This window comes from Drosophila navojoa, chromosome X (genome assembly GCF_054131105.1).
Source record: "Drosophila navojoa isolate 15081-1374.11 chromosome X, UAZ_NAV_1.0, whole genome shotgun sequence".
NCBI lineage: Eukaryota > Metazoa > Arthropoda > Insecta > Diptera > Drosophilidae > Drosophila > Drosophila navojoa.
The window spans coordinates 12,704,262-12,720,814 of record NC_142895.1 but is presented as its reverse complement, the minus strand read 5'-3'; the positions used below and the strand labels follow the sequence as shown (position 1 = coordinate 12,720,814).

Genomic DNA, 16,553 nt, shown 5'->3' with positions numbered 1-16,553 from the left:
ATGAAATGAACATTCTAATTAGAATAAATAAATAATAAATATTCGCTCGTTTGATATAATATAATGAAAATCGATATACATATATCGATATATGTAAAAATGCGTATATAACATAGATTTGATAGCTATTAACTATGACAGTGCGAGTAGGATATTGTCTAACTATTGCAGGGTATATACTGTAGATAAATACAGGGTATACACACCAGAGAGAGAGAGAGATATGAGCTGAAGATATATATACGTAAGAGCTGAAAAGAATTTGCGGTTAACCACAAAATGTCGATAAATCTTCTATATAAATCATATACTGCAATGCCACAGCTTTGCAACATTTTTACAGGGTATCCTTGCGTGCAATCGAAACAGTTTATTTGCTATTGGGCGTGGTCGTTCAGCGGGCGTAACTATTTGTAGCTCATTTAATTATTTGCAACAAAATTCAATTTACGGTAGCTACAAAATGTTGCAATTCGCAACGACAGCCAAATGTGTGTGTGTGTGTGTGTGTGTGTGTGTGTGCGTGTAGTGGCATGCTCTATTAAGCAGTAATGAGATTTGGTAATTGATTGAAGCTCGCCGTGGCTAAAGCAGAGATATTCCAAAATCGAAAGCCAAAACTTCAATTTGATGGATGGCAACAGCAACAACAACAGCAACAACAACAACATGCAGCAACAACAACAGCTTGCAACACGAAACCAGCTGTCAACTAGCTTCATTCATTCAGTGCCCCGCCCAGCGCCTATGCAGCAGCGACCACAACATGTTCAGTCATGTTATATTATCCGCCCGCTCTTCTTCTTCTTTGTATCGTTTCGATTGCACGGCCTTCGCTAATATCGATAAGAGAGAAAGTGAGATGAGAGAGCAGAAGCGAATGCAGATTGAACAACAAATAACAACTACAGTAGAGTCCGGCTATAACGACTCCGCTTACAGCGTACGTACGGCAAAGTTGTATGGGTAAACTTATATGGGGATCGCCGTTAAAACCTGAGGACGCTTGATATAACGAGGAGATGAAGAAATAAAAAAATAAAATAAAATAAAAATAAAAGATAATACAATAAAATAAAACTTTCCTTAAAGAATCTACACTGCGTAAAAAAAGTCTAGCAAGCCTAGAATCAAAGTTTCTGAGTCGTGGTAGAAAATTCCCTTAGTTAACCCTAACTAAAAGCAACTTAGCTTAGACTAGAGTCCATGCTACCCACTTTTGAAAATTGTACAGGGTATATCACACAAATTATACGGATTATACATACGAATAGCAGCTATAGTTAGCTGGCTGGCTTGCCTTTGCCACCAATTCTCTCTCTTTCTCTCTCTCTGTCTCTCTCTCTGTGTCTGTTACTCTCAGCTTCTTTTAGCTAGTTTTAACGAAAAACTAAGCTAAGCTTTGCGCTTTTAATTTTTATATATATATATATATATATATATATATATATATATATATATATATATTTTTTTTTTTTTTTTTTTTCTCGCATTGCATCTGCAATCATTTCTTGCTCTCACTCCCCTCATCTCTCTCTCTCTCTCTCCCTCTCTCTCTTGCTGTCTCTTTGGCTGCCTCGCTTTCATATGTCATATTCTCGTATCCTTCACCCGATTCTGCTGCTCGCAAACTAGATTATGGTCAACATTTCCGCACACACCTGCGCACCCTCACAGACATATACACATACAAATATATACCATATATATATATATATATACATACATATATATATATACCTGCATTTTTTTGTAGCCACAATTAAAAGCACGGCTAAATTCCAAGCTAAAAGAAAAGCTAGAAAAGCTGGTGCATAAATAAAACAACGGACTTGGGTTACAAATGTGGCTAACTGTGCGTATGTGTGTGTGTGTGTGTCTGTGTGAATGTGTGTGTGTCTCTTACACTTTTTGGTATCCTTTGCTTTGTTTTGTTGTTGTCGTTATGGTCTAATTATCTCTATTTATTTATGCCATGCCTCGACTTTGTCTGCCTTTGCCTTTTGCTTCGCTCTTGTTCTCTCTGCTTTCTATTTTTTTGGCTGTATTAATACACACACACACACACACACACACACATGGCTTACCTGTTTTAAAGTGCACATTGTATGGCTATTATGTTGTTACACCTGTGTGTGTGCGTGTGTGTGTGTGTGTGTGTGTGTGTGTGTGTGCGTGTGTGTGTGTGTGTGTGTGTGTGCGTAGGGAAATGTATGTAGACCGTAAAACTGTGGATAATGAAAGAGCTATAGTAAATTGTATTCCCTTTTGTGCCCATCCCTTACTCATCACACACACACACACACAGACACACACACAGGCACAGACACAGACACACAGACACTCGCTCACATGTTGCGTATGCGTAATGGCCAAAGGCAATTCGTTGGTTGCTAGATGGCATTGTTATACCCTGTTTCTGTGGCGCATAGATGGGGTATATTGGCGCGGATCAAGCAGACATATAAAAGAGAGAGTGAGAGAGAGAGAGAGAGAGAGAGAGAGAAAGAAAGAGAGAGAAAGAGAGAGAGAGAAAGAGAAAGAGAGAGATAAGAGAGAGAGAGACACGAACCGAGATGAGATAGCAAGAGTAGATCAGATATACGAGCCGCACAGAGGAAGGAGAATAGAGATCGAGAGAGTAGGCCACAAAGTCAAGGTGCGTTAGAGAGAGAGAGACAGAGAAAAGAGAAAGAGAGAAAAAAAAGAGAGAGCGTGAGCGAGAAAAAAGGAGAAGCACATAGATATTAAGAGAGTGAGAAAGGAAAGAAGGCAAAGTGAGAGGACGGGAGAGAGAGAGAGAGAGAGAGACCGGCAAATAAAGACAGAAAGTGGCCAGAAAGAGAGAGAGAGAGAGAGAGAGGAGAGAGAGAGAGGAGAGAGAGAGAGAGAGAGAGAGAGAGAGAGAGAGAGAGAGAGAGAGAGAAAAGATAGAGAGATATATGAAAAATAGATAGAGAAAGAGAGAATGCAAAAGATAGAGATATAGAGGGAAGAAAAAATAGAGAATGTTAGATAGACATAAAGAAAAAGAGATAGAGATATATAATAAGAAAGAGAGAGTACAACAAAAAGAGACATAGAGGACGTGTGAGATGGAGAGAGTGAGAGCTCTTATATACAGCAGTAACAGTTTGAAAGCCATTATAGAGACAATGCTGTTCAGCCTTAACCCAACTCTTCCCCTCACAAAGCACGACCCAAGAATATTTACAGCTTCACAGTCACTGAACGAACGGCTATCGCCAAGAGTCACAGTTTGAGAGCCATTCGAAGTGCCCCTCTACCACTATTACAACTATTGCAGAGTATTTCCCAGTCGGCTAACGAATTACACAACATTTCTCAACTTTTGTCTATCTGGTTCCTTCAGGTCTACTGCATTTTTTTTTTGTTTTTTGTTGACTTTTTTAATGAGTAGTTGAAGCTTTTTGGAGTGGAGCAAATTTACAGTCAATTAAATTGTAAAGCCCCGCAGCGTTCTCAAATCCAAGAGGGAGCACCGCAGCCCCCCACCGGCGGCCCCAGCCGTGGGCAACCCTAGCAACTGCGCGACGACGACGTCTCTTACCAAATTATGCCTAATGAGCTGAGCTTGTTGGCTCCGGCCTGGCTACAGGGTATAGCCAGTGGGCGGGCGGTAGATAGGGGGCGGGCTGGCCTGTGGACAGCGGACGGGTGTGGCATTTGATGACTGTTCGACTGCCGAGGGCAACGGGCGCGTTATCACGAATACATAATTACAATCGAAAATGTTTTTCATTAATTTCAAGTGCGGACCAAAGGGAAAACTGCAGAGAGAGAGAGAGAGAGAGAGAGAGAGAGAGAGAGAGAGAGAGAGAGAGTGAGACGGCGAAAATACCAGAAAAAAAAAGTATAATCGAAAAATGTATAAAAATAATGTAATGTCGTAAATTAATTTGAGTAACGGAACGAGGGCAGGCCCCAAAGAACTCGAAGACGAGGAAGAAGAAGCAGCAGCAGACGAAGAAGAAGAATTAAAGGCAGTCAACCTGAAGTGCTTGAACAGGTGGGCGAGCAGAGAGAAGCAAGCGAATAAGCCACAGCCAGAGCGAGTGAGAGAGAGAGAGGGAGGTAGGGGAGGTAGGCAAGTAGAGAGAAGCGCAAGGGGCTTAGCCAACTGCCAGCTGGCAGCTAGCATTGCGAAAAGGGTCACAAATGGGGTTAAGAGCTGGCAAACTGTTAAACAGCTTAAGAATTTGATGCCTGGCAAAAGAATAGGGGCGGGGCCGAGGCCTGGACCGGGTCGAGCACGGTGCATAGAAGCGTAAATCACAAAATTTTTGCATTTCAATTGCAGGCGGAGGGCAGCCAAATACCGGGGATTAGCCAAGCAAATGAGATGCAATCAAAACTGTGAACCCACGAGCGCCACGTGGCATTAGGAGCCAACTTGTGCCATTTGCATTTAGATAAGCTGCGAGTGGGGCTGCCAGCTGAGTGGAGTTGAGGCAATCTAGCGCACAAATCTGTGAGAAAATGTTATCGATCAATGCCAAACCAGGGGCCAAGCTGTGGGGAGTTGTTGGGGAACTACTCAAATTAATCGTGAAATTAAATGCAGATACTAAATATGGCTATATTAGCCTTAGAAACTGCTAGAACTTTGTAAGAGGTGCTATCGATTTTGTTAATCGATAACATTTGTTCTCCAGTTTGATGTGGAGCTTGAGTTGAATATGATAAGCAGCATAGATATGAGGAAATTTTCAAATATATAGCTATATCAGCTATTGAAACTGCTAGAACTTTGTAAGAGATTCTATAATCGATAACATTTCTTCTCCAGTTTGATGTGAAGCTTGAGTTAAATATGATAAATAGATGGGGTAGAAGTTGACTGTGCGAGTGAGAGAAGCTGAGTGGAGTTGAAGCAATCTAGAGCATAAGTCTGTGAGAAAATGTTATCGATTTGGCATTTATCGATAATGGGACAAGCTGTGCAAAGTAGTTGAGGAATGTTCAAACTAAGTGTAGCTACCAAATATGTAGCTATATTAGCTATAGAACCAGCTAGAGCTTTTATCGATTTTAATGATCGATAACATTTTTTCTTTAGTTTGATGTGAAGCTTGAGTTCAATTTGTTAAGGTGGCGGAAATAGATTTGAGGAGATTTTCAATTTGGGTGAATGACAAATTGTTATCGATTTGGATTATCGATTGACAAGGCTGTAGAAGTAATCAGGAAAGAACTAAGACTACTTAATTGTAGCTTAGCTATGATTCCATTTGAATTGGACCTTAGTTTCAGCTAATTTTCCTTCATTAATAGAATTCGATAATCGATAAATCTTTCTGCTGATGTTCGATGACAGCATATTGGCAGGCTGCACCTGAAATATGAGTAATACTTGATAATTAGGCATGTGGAGAGATTATAATATGTGAATATAGACTAATTGAAATGAATGCCACTTCCCAGATTTGACTTTAATTGGACTTAATGCTGACAGCATTACGTGGGCTACATTTCTGGGTGTCTCGGCATTTGTGATTTGCCTGATTAAAAACGTCAATGAATATTTGTGAATGTAATAAATTGTTAATGCCTAGCAAATGCCTTGAACTTTGCCCGCTCACGACTTTCGGTTTATCAACTTGACCCACATTCGACAGCGAAGCTCACCTCGAAGTTCGAAAGTCGAAAGTCGCAATGCGAAATTCGAACAGAGCTCCAGAGTACAGTTAACCGCCCCTTGGCCAGTTTAATTAGCAAATTGCTTAACCTGCTGCGGCAAGTGATTGTAATTTGAGCCTGGCATCTTGGCCAGTGTTGGAAAGTGTTGCGTTGAATCTATTTGAAATCGTGTAACAAATTAGGAAGCACAGCCGCACCCACCCCGCCCCGCCCCGCCCCTCGAACAATATGCGATGAAGGGCAAACTTCAAAGTCGGCAAAATTTCTATGAAGAAACAAAAAGCCACTTGGCTGGGGCTGGGGCTGGGGCTCTGGCTGGGGGTGTCGGCGGGGCAGCCATGTAGGCAGACAGAGGTAGGTGGGTCGAAAACAAGCTTAGCCAGTTGGCAATTTAGCAATAAACTTTTATTTAATCGATTTTAACACTTCACTGACAACGAGACGCCACGCAGGAGACGGAGACTTGGGCCAGGGCGCGCTGGCAGACAGCCAGGCCAAGGAGCGGGGGGTGAGAGGGCCAAAGGGGCGGGCGCACAACGTGGCTGACTAAGGTAAGCGACTGGGCCTGATGGACAGGAGAGAGGGAGAAGTGGGAGGGGAGGCGGGGACAGGGGAGGTCAAGTACGACAAATCAATTGTGCGACCAACTAAAAAGCTAAAATCGACTGCTTCCTGTCTACAAGCCGCAGGCAAAGGACCTAGAAGATCCGAGCAGGAGCAGGGCAGAGCCTATCTCTGGTAGCTCTCTCTCACTCTCTCTCAGAGTCTCTCTTTCTCTCTCTCTGCTAGCCTGGCATTTCAATTGCAACAAATAAAAACATTGCCAGAGAATAAAGTTGTTGCGATACTTTTTATGCGATATATAAGCGATATATGTATGCAATATATATGTACATTGCATTTTACATCATTCATATATAGTTTTTTGTGTGTTTTTTTCCCATCAACTTTGAAGGACAACTGGCCAAAAGTTTGGGCCAATAGTTTTCGCACCAATTAGTGGGCAGCTCTGGCTGGCAGCGTTGCCAGACCAAGCGTCACAGCGCACACACACACACACGCACACACTTGACTACTTTAATAGCCAATTCATTTGCCTTATTATTGCCGGGCATCGCAATCTACCAAATGGACTTTATTGAAACCTCATCAATCTTGCTTTTTTCTCTCTCTGTTGGGTTTCCCTCTTTTTTCCCTCTGAGCTCGGCCTTTTTTTCGTTCACTCTTTTGGGCAGCTTTTTAACTCGCTTTGTTGTCGCCAATCGCCTCTAGGCAGCCATTGAGCTGCGTTCAGTTTTTACTTAAACAAGTAAACGTTTAATAAAATATTAAATTATATCTAAGATAACATAATAATAATATCATAATATATATCTATATATATAATAAAGAAAAAATAAAAAAAAATATTATAATTCATTAAATTTGTATTGTATAAAAATATAAAAAAATACTATAAACAGTAATAATAATACTAATATTATAAAAAACTAAAATTTTATAATTAAAAAAAAAATATAGAAAATATTACAAATACATATATTGTATACATATACTAAACAAAAAAATTCATTACCAAAGTCATATATTATAATTAATAAATATAATATAATAAAATATAATATATAATATATATATGTATAATATAATTAATATAATATATATAAGATAATAAATTAAACAATAATAAAAATAAAAAATTAAATAAAAATACTAAAGTTAAAAAAAAGTATTAAAAGAAAATAAAATTTGAACATATAACAACAAATATATATTTATAAAACTATTTAAAAATATATTCGAGTTCTTTTGAACGTATTAAAATAAGCATATAAGTAATATGTGTATAAAAAATATGAAAATAATTAAATTTAAAAAAATATACATACATCAAATACAAAAAAAAAAAAAAAAAAATCATAAAAAATGTAATGATAATGTAATAATATACATCTATATGAAATATATATTCATTAAAAATTTGAAATTTATTTTAATATATATTATATATACATAAAAAAATATGAAGTTGAATAAAAAAACAAATTAATGGAAAATAAGTATAAAAAATTTTAATTATAGAAATTATCCAAAGTTGCTAAAAGAAAATGCAGATCCTCTGCTTTCATTTGTTTTCTGATAGAAAATGAGGAAAATGAAAGGCTGACCAAGAAAAATACCCTATGAAAACTGAGCTAAAAACTGGCTCAGCCCATATGCTCGCTTAACTGCTAAGCGAGCATGAAAAAATAACAGCTTGCAGGTTTTCATATACCCCCTCCGTTTTTCGTTCACTGTGCCCTAATCGCCTTTCGCTGTGAACCATTTTGTGTTCTGCTCTTGTTTTACATAATTCCGTTCCATGGGCCTTGACAGTGTCCGGAATTTCAGTCTGTTCTCGGATTAGGGCCGAGGTTGGGCCGCCATTTGAATGTGAGAGTCCAGAACTGGGTCCACTGGGCCCTCGAAGCGATGACCCACAAATGGTCAAGTCTCAATTTATTTATTTCCATTTCCATTTCTATTTCTATTTCTCTATTCCTATCCCTCTTCTCTTTTACTTTCATCTCATCTCTCTGTTGACCCTTTGTCGAGTGGAATTTCATTTGACAAACGAACCAATTCGCTCGACATTGCTTTCTAGAATATATGCAGTTGACTCATGTGAACCGGTTCGTAAGTGGTTCAACTCAATTACTTTGCCCAAATTGATATATATTTTCAGATGAATATATATATATATGTATATGTTGGGTAAAGAAGTGTTGCTGGATATGCTTTATTGGTTCTTTGAACTTGAGCCAGTTCTAATGAACTGGTTCAAATCTGGCTCTGGCTGAATTGAGTTGCTGTTATTGATGGATGTGGAAATTCATGAATATTAAGTTTTTTCTAAGTTAGCTTTAATAGTTTTCTGCCCATGAACTGGTTCAGAATTGCTTAAACTCTATAGCTCGAGAAGTTCAATTGGTAAAAGTCTTAAATTTGATTTCTTGGCTGCTGTAGCGGGGCTCTGACACTAGCTCTGGCTCAAGCTAACCTTTTTGGTAAGGGTTTTTTGTGAACTAGTTCCAAAGTAGTTCAGTTTTTTTGTCTATTCACTTTTCACCTTTTATATATACTCCCCATGGTATTTAGCATAATGCTTGCAAGTCGATGAAGCTGAGCTCCGATTATTCTGAAGTCCATTCAACAGCCTATATGAACTGGTTCATCAGTGGTTCCTTGAGCCAGTCTCTGTGTGGCTCAGCGTCTGTATACGTATAGTCTCTATGGCTTATATAGCATTGCTTACAAGTTGACAAGGTTCCGAATGAACTAGTTCCAAACTGGTTCACTATCTCAGAGTTCTCATTGAGAACTTTAATGCCTTACATCCACTTTCTATAGATATGAGCTTATACTGGCTTCTTTTGAGTCGTGCCAGGTCAATGAGCAGATAAGCATTACGTCTGAGACACAAGGATTTGATACACAAAACTTTGGCTTTTTATCGCTTTTAGTTAGTCGGTCATAAAATACTAATGCTAGTTAGACTAGTTGAGATTCATTTAATAATATAGCCATAAAAATGTTTACGAGCCTTAGCTCGGAGCACCGTAGTAATCCTATTAAAGGCCGCAAGAGATAGACAGAGGGAGTGAGGGAGAGAGAGGGAGAAGGAGAGGGAGAGAGAGAGTGGGAGCAAAACAATTCGTAAGCAGCTGCTTTAATAAATCATGTGAGGCTCTAATATTTGTGAGCCACTTATCAATTTGTTGAGCCCACTTTTGTGTGGTTCGAACTACTCGAAAGTTTTGGTCCAACACACACACACACGCACACGGATACCAAAAAAGTATGCAACAGTATTTTGCACTTTGCCGCATTGTTTGCTCTAATCAAACTTTTTGTCTGCTTGGCCGTTGGGGTGGGCGGAGACGGATGGGGGCGTGTGGTGGATATGGCTTTAGCCCAGTCATTTGGGAGTCTATGAAAATATTTTGTACAAAAATTGTTGCCTTGTCATCCAGCGAACAACAACAACAACAAATGCTGTGGGCAAAAGCAAAAACTTTTGCCTGTTTATTTTTGGTGTCCATATATATATATATATATATTTTTTTTTTTTTCCATTTACTTTTCGCTTTTTTTTTGTATTTTGTTATTTCATTTATTTATTTTGTAAGCCCCCTCCCCCGCCCCCTTTCACTATGCCATGGCACATTTACCGTTTTACTAACGCTTTTTGCCTTTTGTGCGCTTCTTCTTATTTTCTTTTCAGGTGAGTAAACGCAACTGTTTTCAACTATCTCCGTCTCATTCGCTCTCACACGGTTGGAGAGCCCACTCCACACATTGATGTGGAAAAGTGAAATCCCGTTTGATGTAAAGTGACGTCGGCTGGGTGGCGCGGCAGAGGGACGACAAGTGCTGCCGCTGCCTCTCTCCCTCTCTCCCTCGCTCTCTCTCTGTCTCTTTCTCTCGCCCTGGGCTGCAAAAGTGAGTTCAAGCAAGAAATACAAAATGCCAAAATCTATTAATGCGTTTTAGGGTTGTCCCAAATTACGTCACACTCACAAAACTATATATCCACTCTAACCGCCACGCCCACCAAGCCAGCAGGCCCCCGCCTCAGCCGCCCTGTCCAGCCGTAAGCGCTCCTTTAATCCGGCTGATGCCGCTGTCCATTACTGCAAGCGCTCATTACATGTGGGGGCATCACAACACTATCTGCCATACCCTGTACGGTGCGGCAAAGGTGGGTATATTGGTGGCACGGCCTAAGGAATACTAATGAGAAAGTTAGTGCTAAAGAAAGAGAGAGGAAGAGAGAGAGAGAGAGAGAGAGAGCGAGGTAACATCAAGTTGTCTCCAGCTCTGCTGGATTTTTTTTAAGGTTCTCTAGGCTCACACATGCGGGCAGATGCATGAAGAGGTATACGGACGTACGGACAGAGAGACATGACTATATCGACTCACTTCATCGCGCTCATAAGAATACCATATATGTATATGTACATATATACACCCAATTGGCCTACAGGGTATCGCTTAGTCGATCATCTACGCACGCCAACAGCTTCACTTGTTTACTAATGTATGAGAGTTCGCACAGGATATTAACCGCAAAACTGAGGGCGAGCTTTTAGCGAATCGTTCAGTAGGATGATGAGGCGGCCAGTGGGCGGGGTGGTGGCCAGGGAGCCAGTGTAGGTAGGGGAGGTGGGCGGCTGGGCGAGCTGGGCTGGCACTTGGGCCAGCTGCCAACATTTGCTAATTGCTTCATTAAATGTTTGCTTAATTTCGTTCGAATTAGCTTCAACTCAGTGTCCAGTGTGTGTGTGTGTGTGTGGGGTTAACATGTGCCTCGCTCCCTACCTCCCTCTCTCTCTCACTCGCTCTGTCATTAGGTTTTTGCGTCTGTGTTTAATTGCAGCACGCGAAAATGCGTTGCCCCTACGCACATGTCCAGTTTTTTTTTTTGTTTTTCGTTTTGTTCTCTTCTTTGTTTTTCGTGCAGTCGCTTAAGCCGTTTTAACTGTTGCAAAATGCTTTGCAAGCCGCAGCAGCAGCAGCTTTTTCTGCCCTCAAGTTCGACCACAGATGGCGCTTAGCGGCGAGGCCGCAAGTGTGTTGAGTTTGCCGTTGCGTGTGTTGAGTTTCGCGCTGCGTGTGTTGAGTTTGTCGCGCAAAGAGAAGGCCAGCCAAAGAGAGCGCTAGCACTTAAGAGCAAAGTAGATAGAAAGAGTGAGAGAGTGAGTGAGAGAGTGAGAGTGAGAGAGTCGGAGCGTATGGCTGCTGGGCGGCATTTCGAGCATTGTTTTGTTTTGTTGCCGCTTGAGGGCGCTGGAGGGGGAAGTGCGACAGCGGCCGGGCGGCTGCTCAAGGCGCAAATGTGAATTCCAAGAAATCCAACAAAATTAGAGATAATAATCAAAAAATGTAATTAACTGAATTCAATTGAATTGAATTTTAAATAAACTAAATTACAAATTATTGATTGACTGAGCAATTGGTGAAGAAAAAAAAAAGAAAATAAATATATAAATAAATAAATGTTAGTTAAAACTTAAAAAGACTCTCAGTAGTTATATAAATAATAAATATTATATATGCATATATGAATATTTATTTTAAAAATTAAAAAAAAAAACTATTCAGTTAAAATAGAAAAGAAGTAAAATAAAATTAATAGCAAACATTTAAAAATAAATAACATTAAAATAAACAATAACAATTTTACAAATAATTGAGTTCAATATAATTCCACTACAAAATTTTTTTTAGTAAGTTAAAAATATAAATGAAATTTAAATAAACAACATGAAAAAAACAATAATAGTCTAGATTAAAAAATAAATTACTTGAAAATAAACATTTAACATTCAAAAAATTTTTTAATAAATAGATTTAAAATCATTAAATTATAAAATTAAATTAAATTATATTTAATTTAATTATATTTATTTGAAATACAGTTAAAAAAAAAGCAATATTAATAAATAAAAATATGTTTGCGCTTTTTAATTATTATCGAAACTACAATAATGAAAACAAAGAAAAACAAAATTGATTAAAATAAAAATAAAAATTGCCAACAAAAAATTATACAAAAATAATAATAATAATAATAATAAAAAAAAAATTATAATAATAATAATAATAATAATAATAATAATAATAATAATAATAATAATAATAATAATAATAATAATAATAATAATAATAATAATTATAATAATAATAATAATAATAAAATAATAATAGTAATAATAATAATATAATAATTATAATAATAATATAATAATAATAATAATAATAAAAATAAAATAGTAATAAAAATAATAATAATAAAATAATAATAATAATATATATTGCATATTACTAGTGGAACTCACGAAAATTTGTTTGTTTATAAATGCATAAAGTATTTCATATTTTTTTAGGAAAATCAGTTTTTGTTGCTTTCTTTTTGTCTATTCAAAGTTTTTTAATCTCTAGTTTTTTTTCACAGTTATTATTTGTATGTAATCAGGTAGCTTCGTAACATTTTTTGGTTCTGCCAATGCCCGATTTGTAGGTACTCCCCCGTTTTCGATGTATATCCACTCGCATTGTTCATATAACTCTAGCATTTGTTAGGACATTGCCTGCATTGCTTGCACCTCTACTCCACCTCCCTCCTCCCCCCTCCTCCTCCTCCTCCCCCCTCGCAATGAGGATCGCATCGAATCTTTGGCTTTGTTTTGGATTTTGATGTAGCCACACACGGCGTATACGTGATCTTGCTTGCCTGCCGCTTGTAGTTGTTGTTGCTGTTGTTGTTGTTGTTGTTGCTGTCGCTTGAACTCACCACGCAGAATATTGCGTGGGGCCCCAAAAAGAGCTGCTGCGGCTGCTGCTGCTGCTCTTAGGCTCCCGGCTTTGCCATGGCAAATGGGAAAACCTTCGTCAACGGCAGCAGCTGCGTGCGCGCGCACACACACACGCGCAAAAACAGCCACAAACACACACACACAGGAGGAGAGCAGCGGAGGATGCTGTGTGTGTGTGTGTGTGTGTTTGGTACGAAAGAAGTAAACGAGGCAACGGCTCTGACTTCGTGCTTGTCGCACTTCGTGCCGCCGTCCTTCGTGTGTGTTTGTGTGTGTGTGTGTGTGTGTGTGTCTGTGGCACGTTCGCGTGCGTTCGTCGTGTGGCACGGCACAGGCAGCGTCTGCTATCTGCATGGGATGAATCTCGTCGAGTCTGGCGTCTGATGCCGCAGTCTGTTTTCAATACGGGCGTCAAGCGGTCGTCGTGCACGGGCCAAAAAAGCGCCAAAAAATCGAGCAAACAAGCGTACAGCAACAACAGCAACAACAACAGCAACAACAACAACAATAGCAACAACAGCAACAATAATAACAACATTAAAACGAACAACAAGCAGCAGGAGCAGCAGCAGCTGCTGCAACGTGCAAAGAACGCGCCGTGTGGCAAGTGCCACAAGCGGCGACAGCAACAAAATTAATTGCAAAAATTCACAAAAATACCCCAAATTAACAAAATAAATAAAAAATAAACAATAATATTGAAAATACAAAATATAATACAATTCAAAAGCCGACGACAAACGCGCGCCAAAAACTGTGCTACAAAAAATTTCGCTAAACATAAAAATACAATTTCTTTTTTTTTTTGCATATTTTTTTTCCGGCAATTTCTTGGAATTTTTTTTTAAAGTGTTGCAAAGTGCAGTTAAAAAAAATATATATATTGCAAATATATATAAAATATTATATATAAAATTATGCAGAAATCTTAAAGTAAATATTGAAAATTAATTGAAAATCTCATGCAAAAACAAAAGTTTGGCGGTAAATGTGTGTGTGTGTGTGTGAGTGTGTGTGTATGTGTGTGAGCTTGATAATTAAGTTACTGCCCTATAATGATAACGAACGTTTAGTAGGTGATTCTGTATATATTTGTTTAAGTAAATCTAAAAAATAATAATAATAATAATAATAATAAAACAGGTTTCAGAAAACCGAAAAAAATGATAAAGAAGATTTGGGACTTGGTGTGTGTGTGTGTGTATTTGATTAATTAGTTTCAATTAACATTTAAGCTTTTGATTAAATGTCTCTATATACATATAGATATATATATATAGGTATATATATATATATATATATATATATATATATATATATATATATATATATATATATATATATATATAGGTATATACATAATTTAGTAAAATGAAAACTAAATTTTTGGGAAAAGAAAAACCTTTAAATATGGCAGCAAATAAAAAGGAATACTTAGTGCTTGTTGTTAGTGTATGTATGTGTGCGTGTGTGTGTTGGGTTTTCTCTTTATTATAAATTTTTTTTTTTTGTATTTTACAATAATATAATATTATTTCATATAAATAGTAAAAACTTTTGAGCACCTAAGACCGAAAAACCCGGAAAAACTAAATTGAGCTGAGGCGTGTGTGAATGCATTTGTTTTTTTTTTTTTTTTTTTTTTTTTTTTATTATTTTTTAAGATTTCCAACTATTTTAAAAATAGTTTTACAAATTTAATTGCTTTAAATATATTAAAAATGATTATAAATATATAAATATATATTTTATTATAAATATATATGTTATTATAAATATATATTTTATTACAAATATATATATTATTATAAATCTATAAAAAAAAACTCAAAGAGTAATGCAGCTCTGTGTGTGTGTGTTTGTGTGTGTGTGGATGTTTGTGTGTGCTTCTGCTTAACTTTAAGATAATTATATACCATGCATGCCCGCGTGTTTACAATAAATATCAGATCAGACATTGGGAATGTCGTTTGAGTATTGAAACCCCAAAGTTCCTGTTGTTTATGATGTATATAATAGTATAATATATGTATATAATTATAGATAAACATATATATGATATGCATAATCAAAGGCTAGTCAATTGACTTCATCTATCTCTTGGCCTTAGCCTTAGCTAAAATCTTTAAGAAAAACGAGCTTTAATTTCATACAAATTCTGTAAATATGTAAATAGTCCAAAAATATGAAAACTAAGCAAAATATAAGAGCATATATGAGAATAATTTGCAAACCATACTGAAAACTCTGTCTAGAAGATTCGGGAATTTCAAGATTTGATTTGAATTTAATATTTATTATTTAAACAATTCTAAAGGCAAGCTCTTCGCTTTGATTTTTAGCTTGAATGCAATTCAATTGCATTTTTTGCTCTCTTCTTCAACCATTGACATTATAGTTAAGTATCGATAACTATCGATATGCATATATAGTTCACTATTGTGCTATTCCCTGCAATTTCAAATGGCCTTCGGACACCTTAAATTCGTATACCCTGCCAAATATTTGTCTATTGCTGCATATTATGCAAAAAAAAAAAATATATATATATATATATATATATATATATATATAAATATATATAATTTTTATTTTTTATTTATTTATTTTTGCATATTTTTTACTTTGTCTAAAAAAATTTGTTTTATTTTATATACGTATTATTTTTATTTTTATTATTTTATTTTATTTTTTATTATTATTATTTTTTTATTTTTGCTTTTAAACATTTGTGTAATTTTCATATGCAAATTATTAATAACAACAGGAAAATATTTCCAAAAATATTGGCCAAACTTGTGCTTCACACTACCCTCCCCTCAGCTCCCTTCTCTAACTCTCTCTCTCTCTCTCTCTCTCTCTCTCTCGCTCTCTCTCTCTCTCTCTCTCTCTCTCTGTGTCTCTCTCTCCCACTCGCTCCCTCTCTGTGTGTTTGGGCTTACTCCTTTCAGTCTATTGTCGCTGTTTAGTCCACTCCAAATGCCATATCAGATTATATAGCACAACTTACGTATACGCATCTATCTATATAGATTACGTATACGCAGCGTGGCTGCTGTAGCTTCAGCCACGACTGTCTATTGATACATTTGCTGATGCGCAATTGTTTGCATTTTGATCTTTAATTTATTTTTTTTTTTTTTTTCCTTTTTTATCTCTAAATGTTCTCTATTTGCCAAACTCTTCAGCAAATCGATTAAATATGAGCTTTCGACTTGAGCAAATAGATTTGAAATATTTAGGCAAATTTCTGTCTGCAATGCAATTGGGGCATAGACGACTGCTCCACATGCTCGCTCACGCTGTTCAAGTGAAGAGACTTACTCAAATTTCAACTGCCATTCGCAGTGATTTACTTCATTTAGTAACTCTTGCTTGTATTAGTTAATGTAACCCATACGATTCGAGTTGCATATGAAGTGATAGACATATATATGTGTGTATGTATGTATATATAACTCCTGTTAGCTTATATACTCACAATATGGGCCTGGCTTTGTTGTCTTTGGCAGCTCAATTGTTTATTGTGGCTGC

General features: G+C 37.0%; 2 protein-coding genes across 2 annotated transcripts in view; both read left to right on the top strand.

The window, feature by feature from the left end:
• LOC115565440 (neurobeachin) overlaps positions 1–10,078 on the top strand; it is a 137,148-nt gene extending 127,070 nt beyond the window's left edge. The window contains exon 2 of the mRNA XM_089264022.1: positions 9,926–10,078. Coding sequence (XP_089120148.1) covers positions 9,926–10,003 — 78 coding nt within the window. The 3' untranslated portion in view covers positions 10,004–10,078. The remainder of the gene's footprint in view (positions 1–9,925) is intronic.
• The window catches only part of LOC108658702 (uncharacterized), a 93,073-nt gene that overhangs the window by 62,560 nt on the left and 13,960 nt on the right, over positions 1–16,553 (top strand). The window lies entirely within an intron of this gene.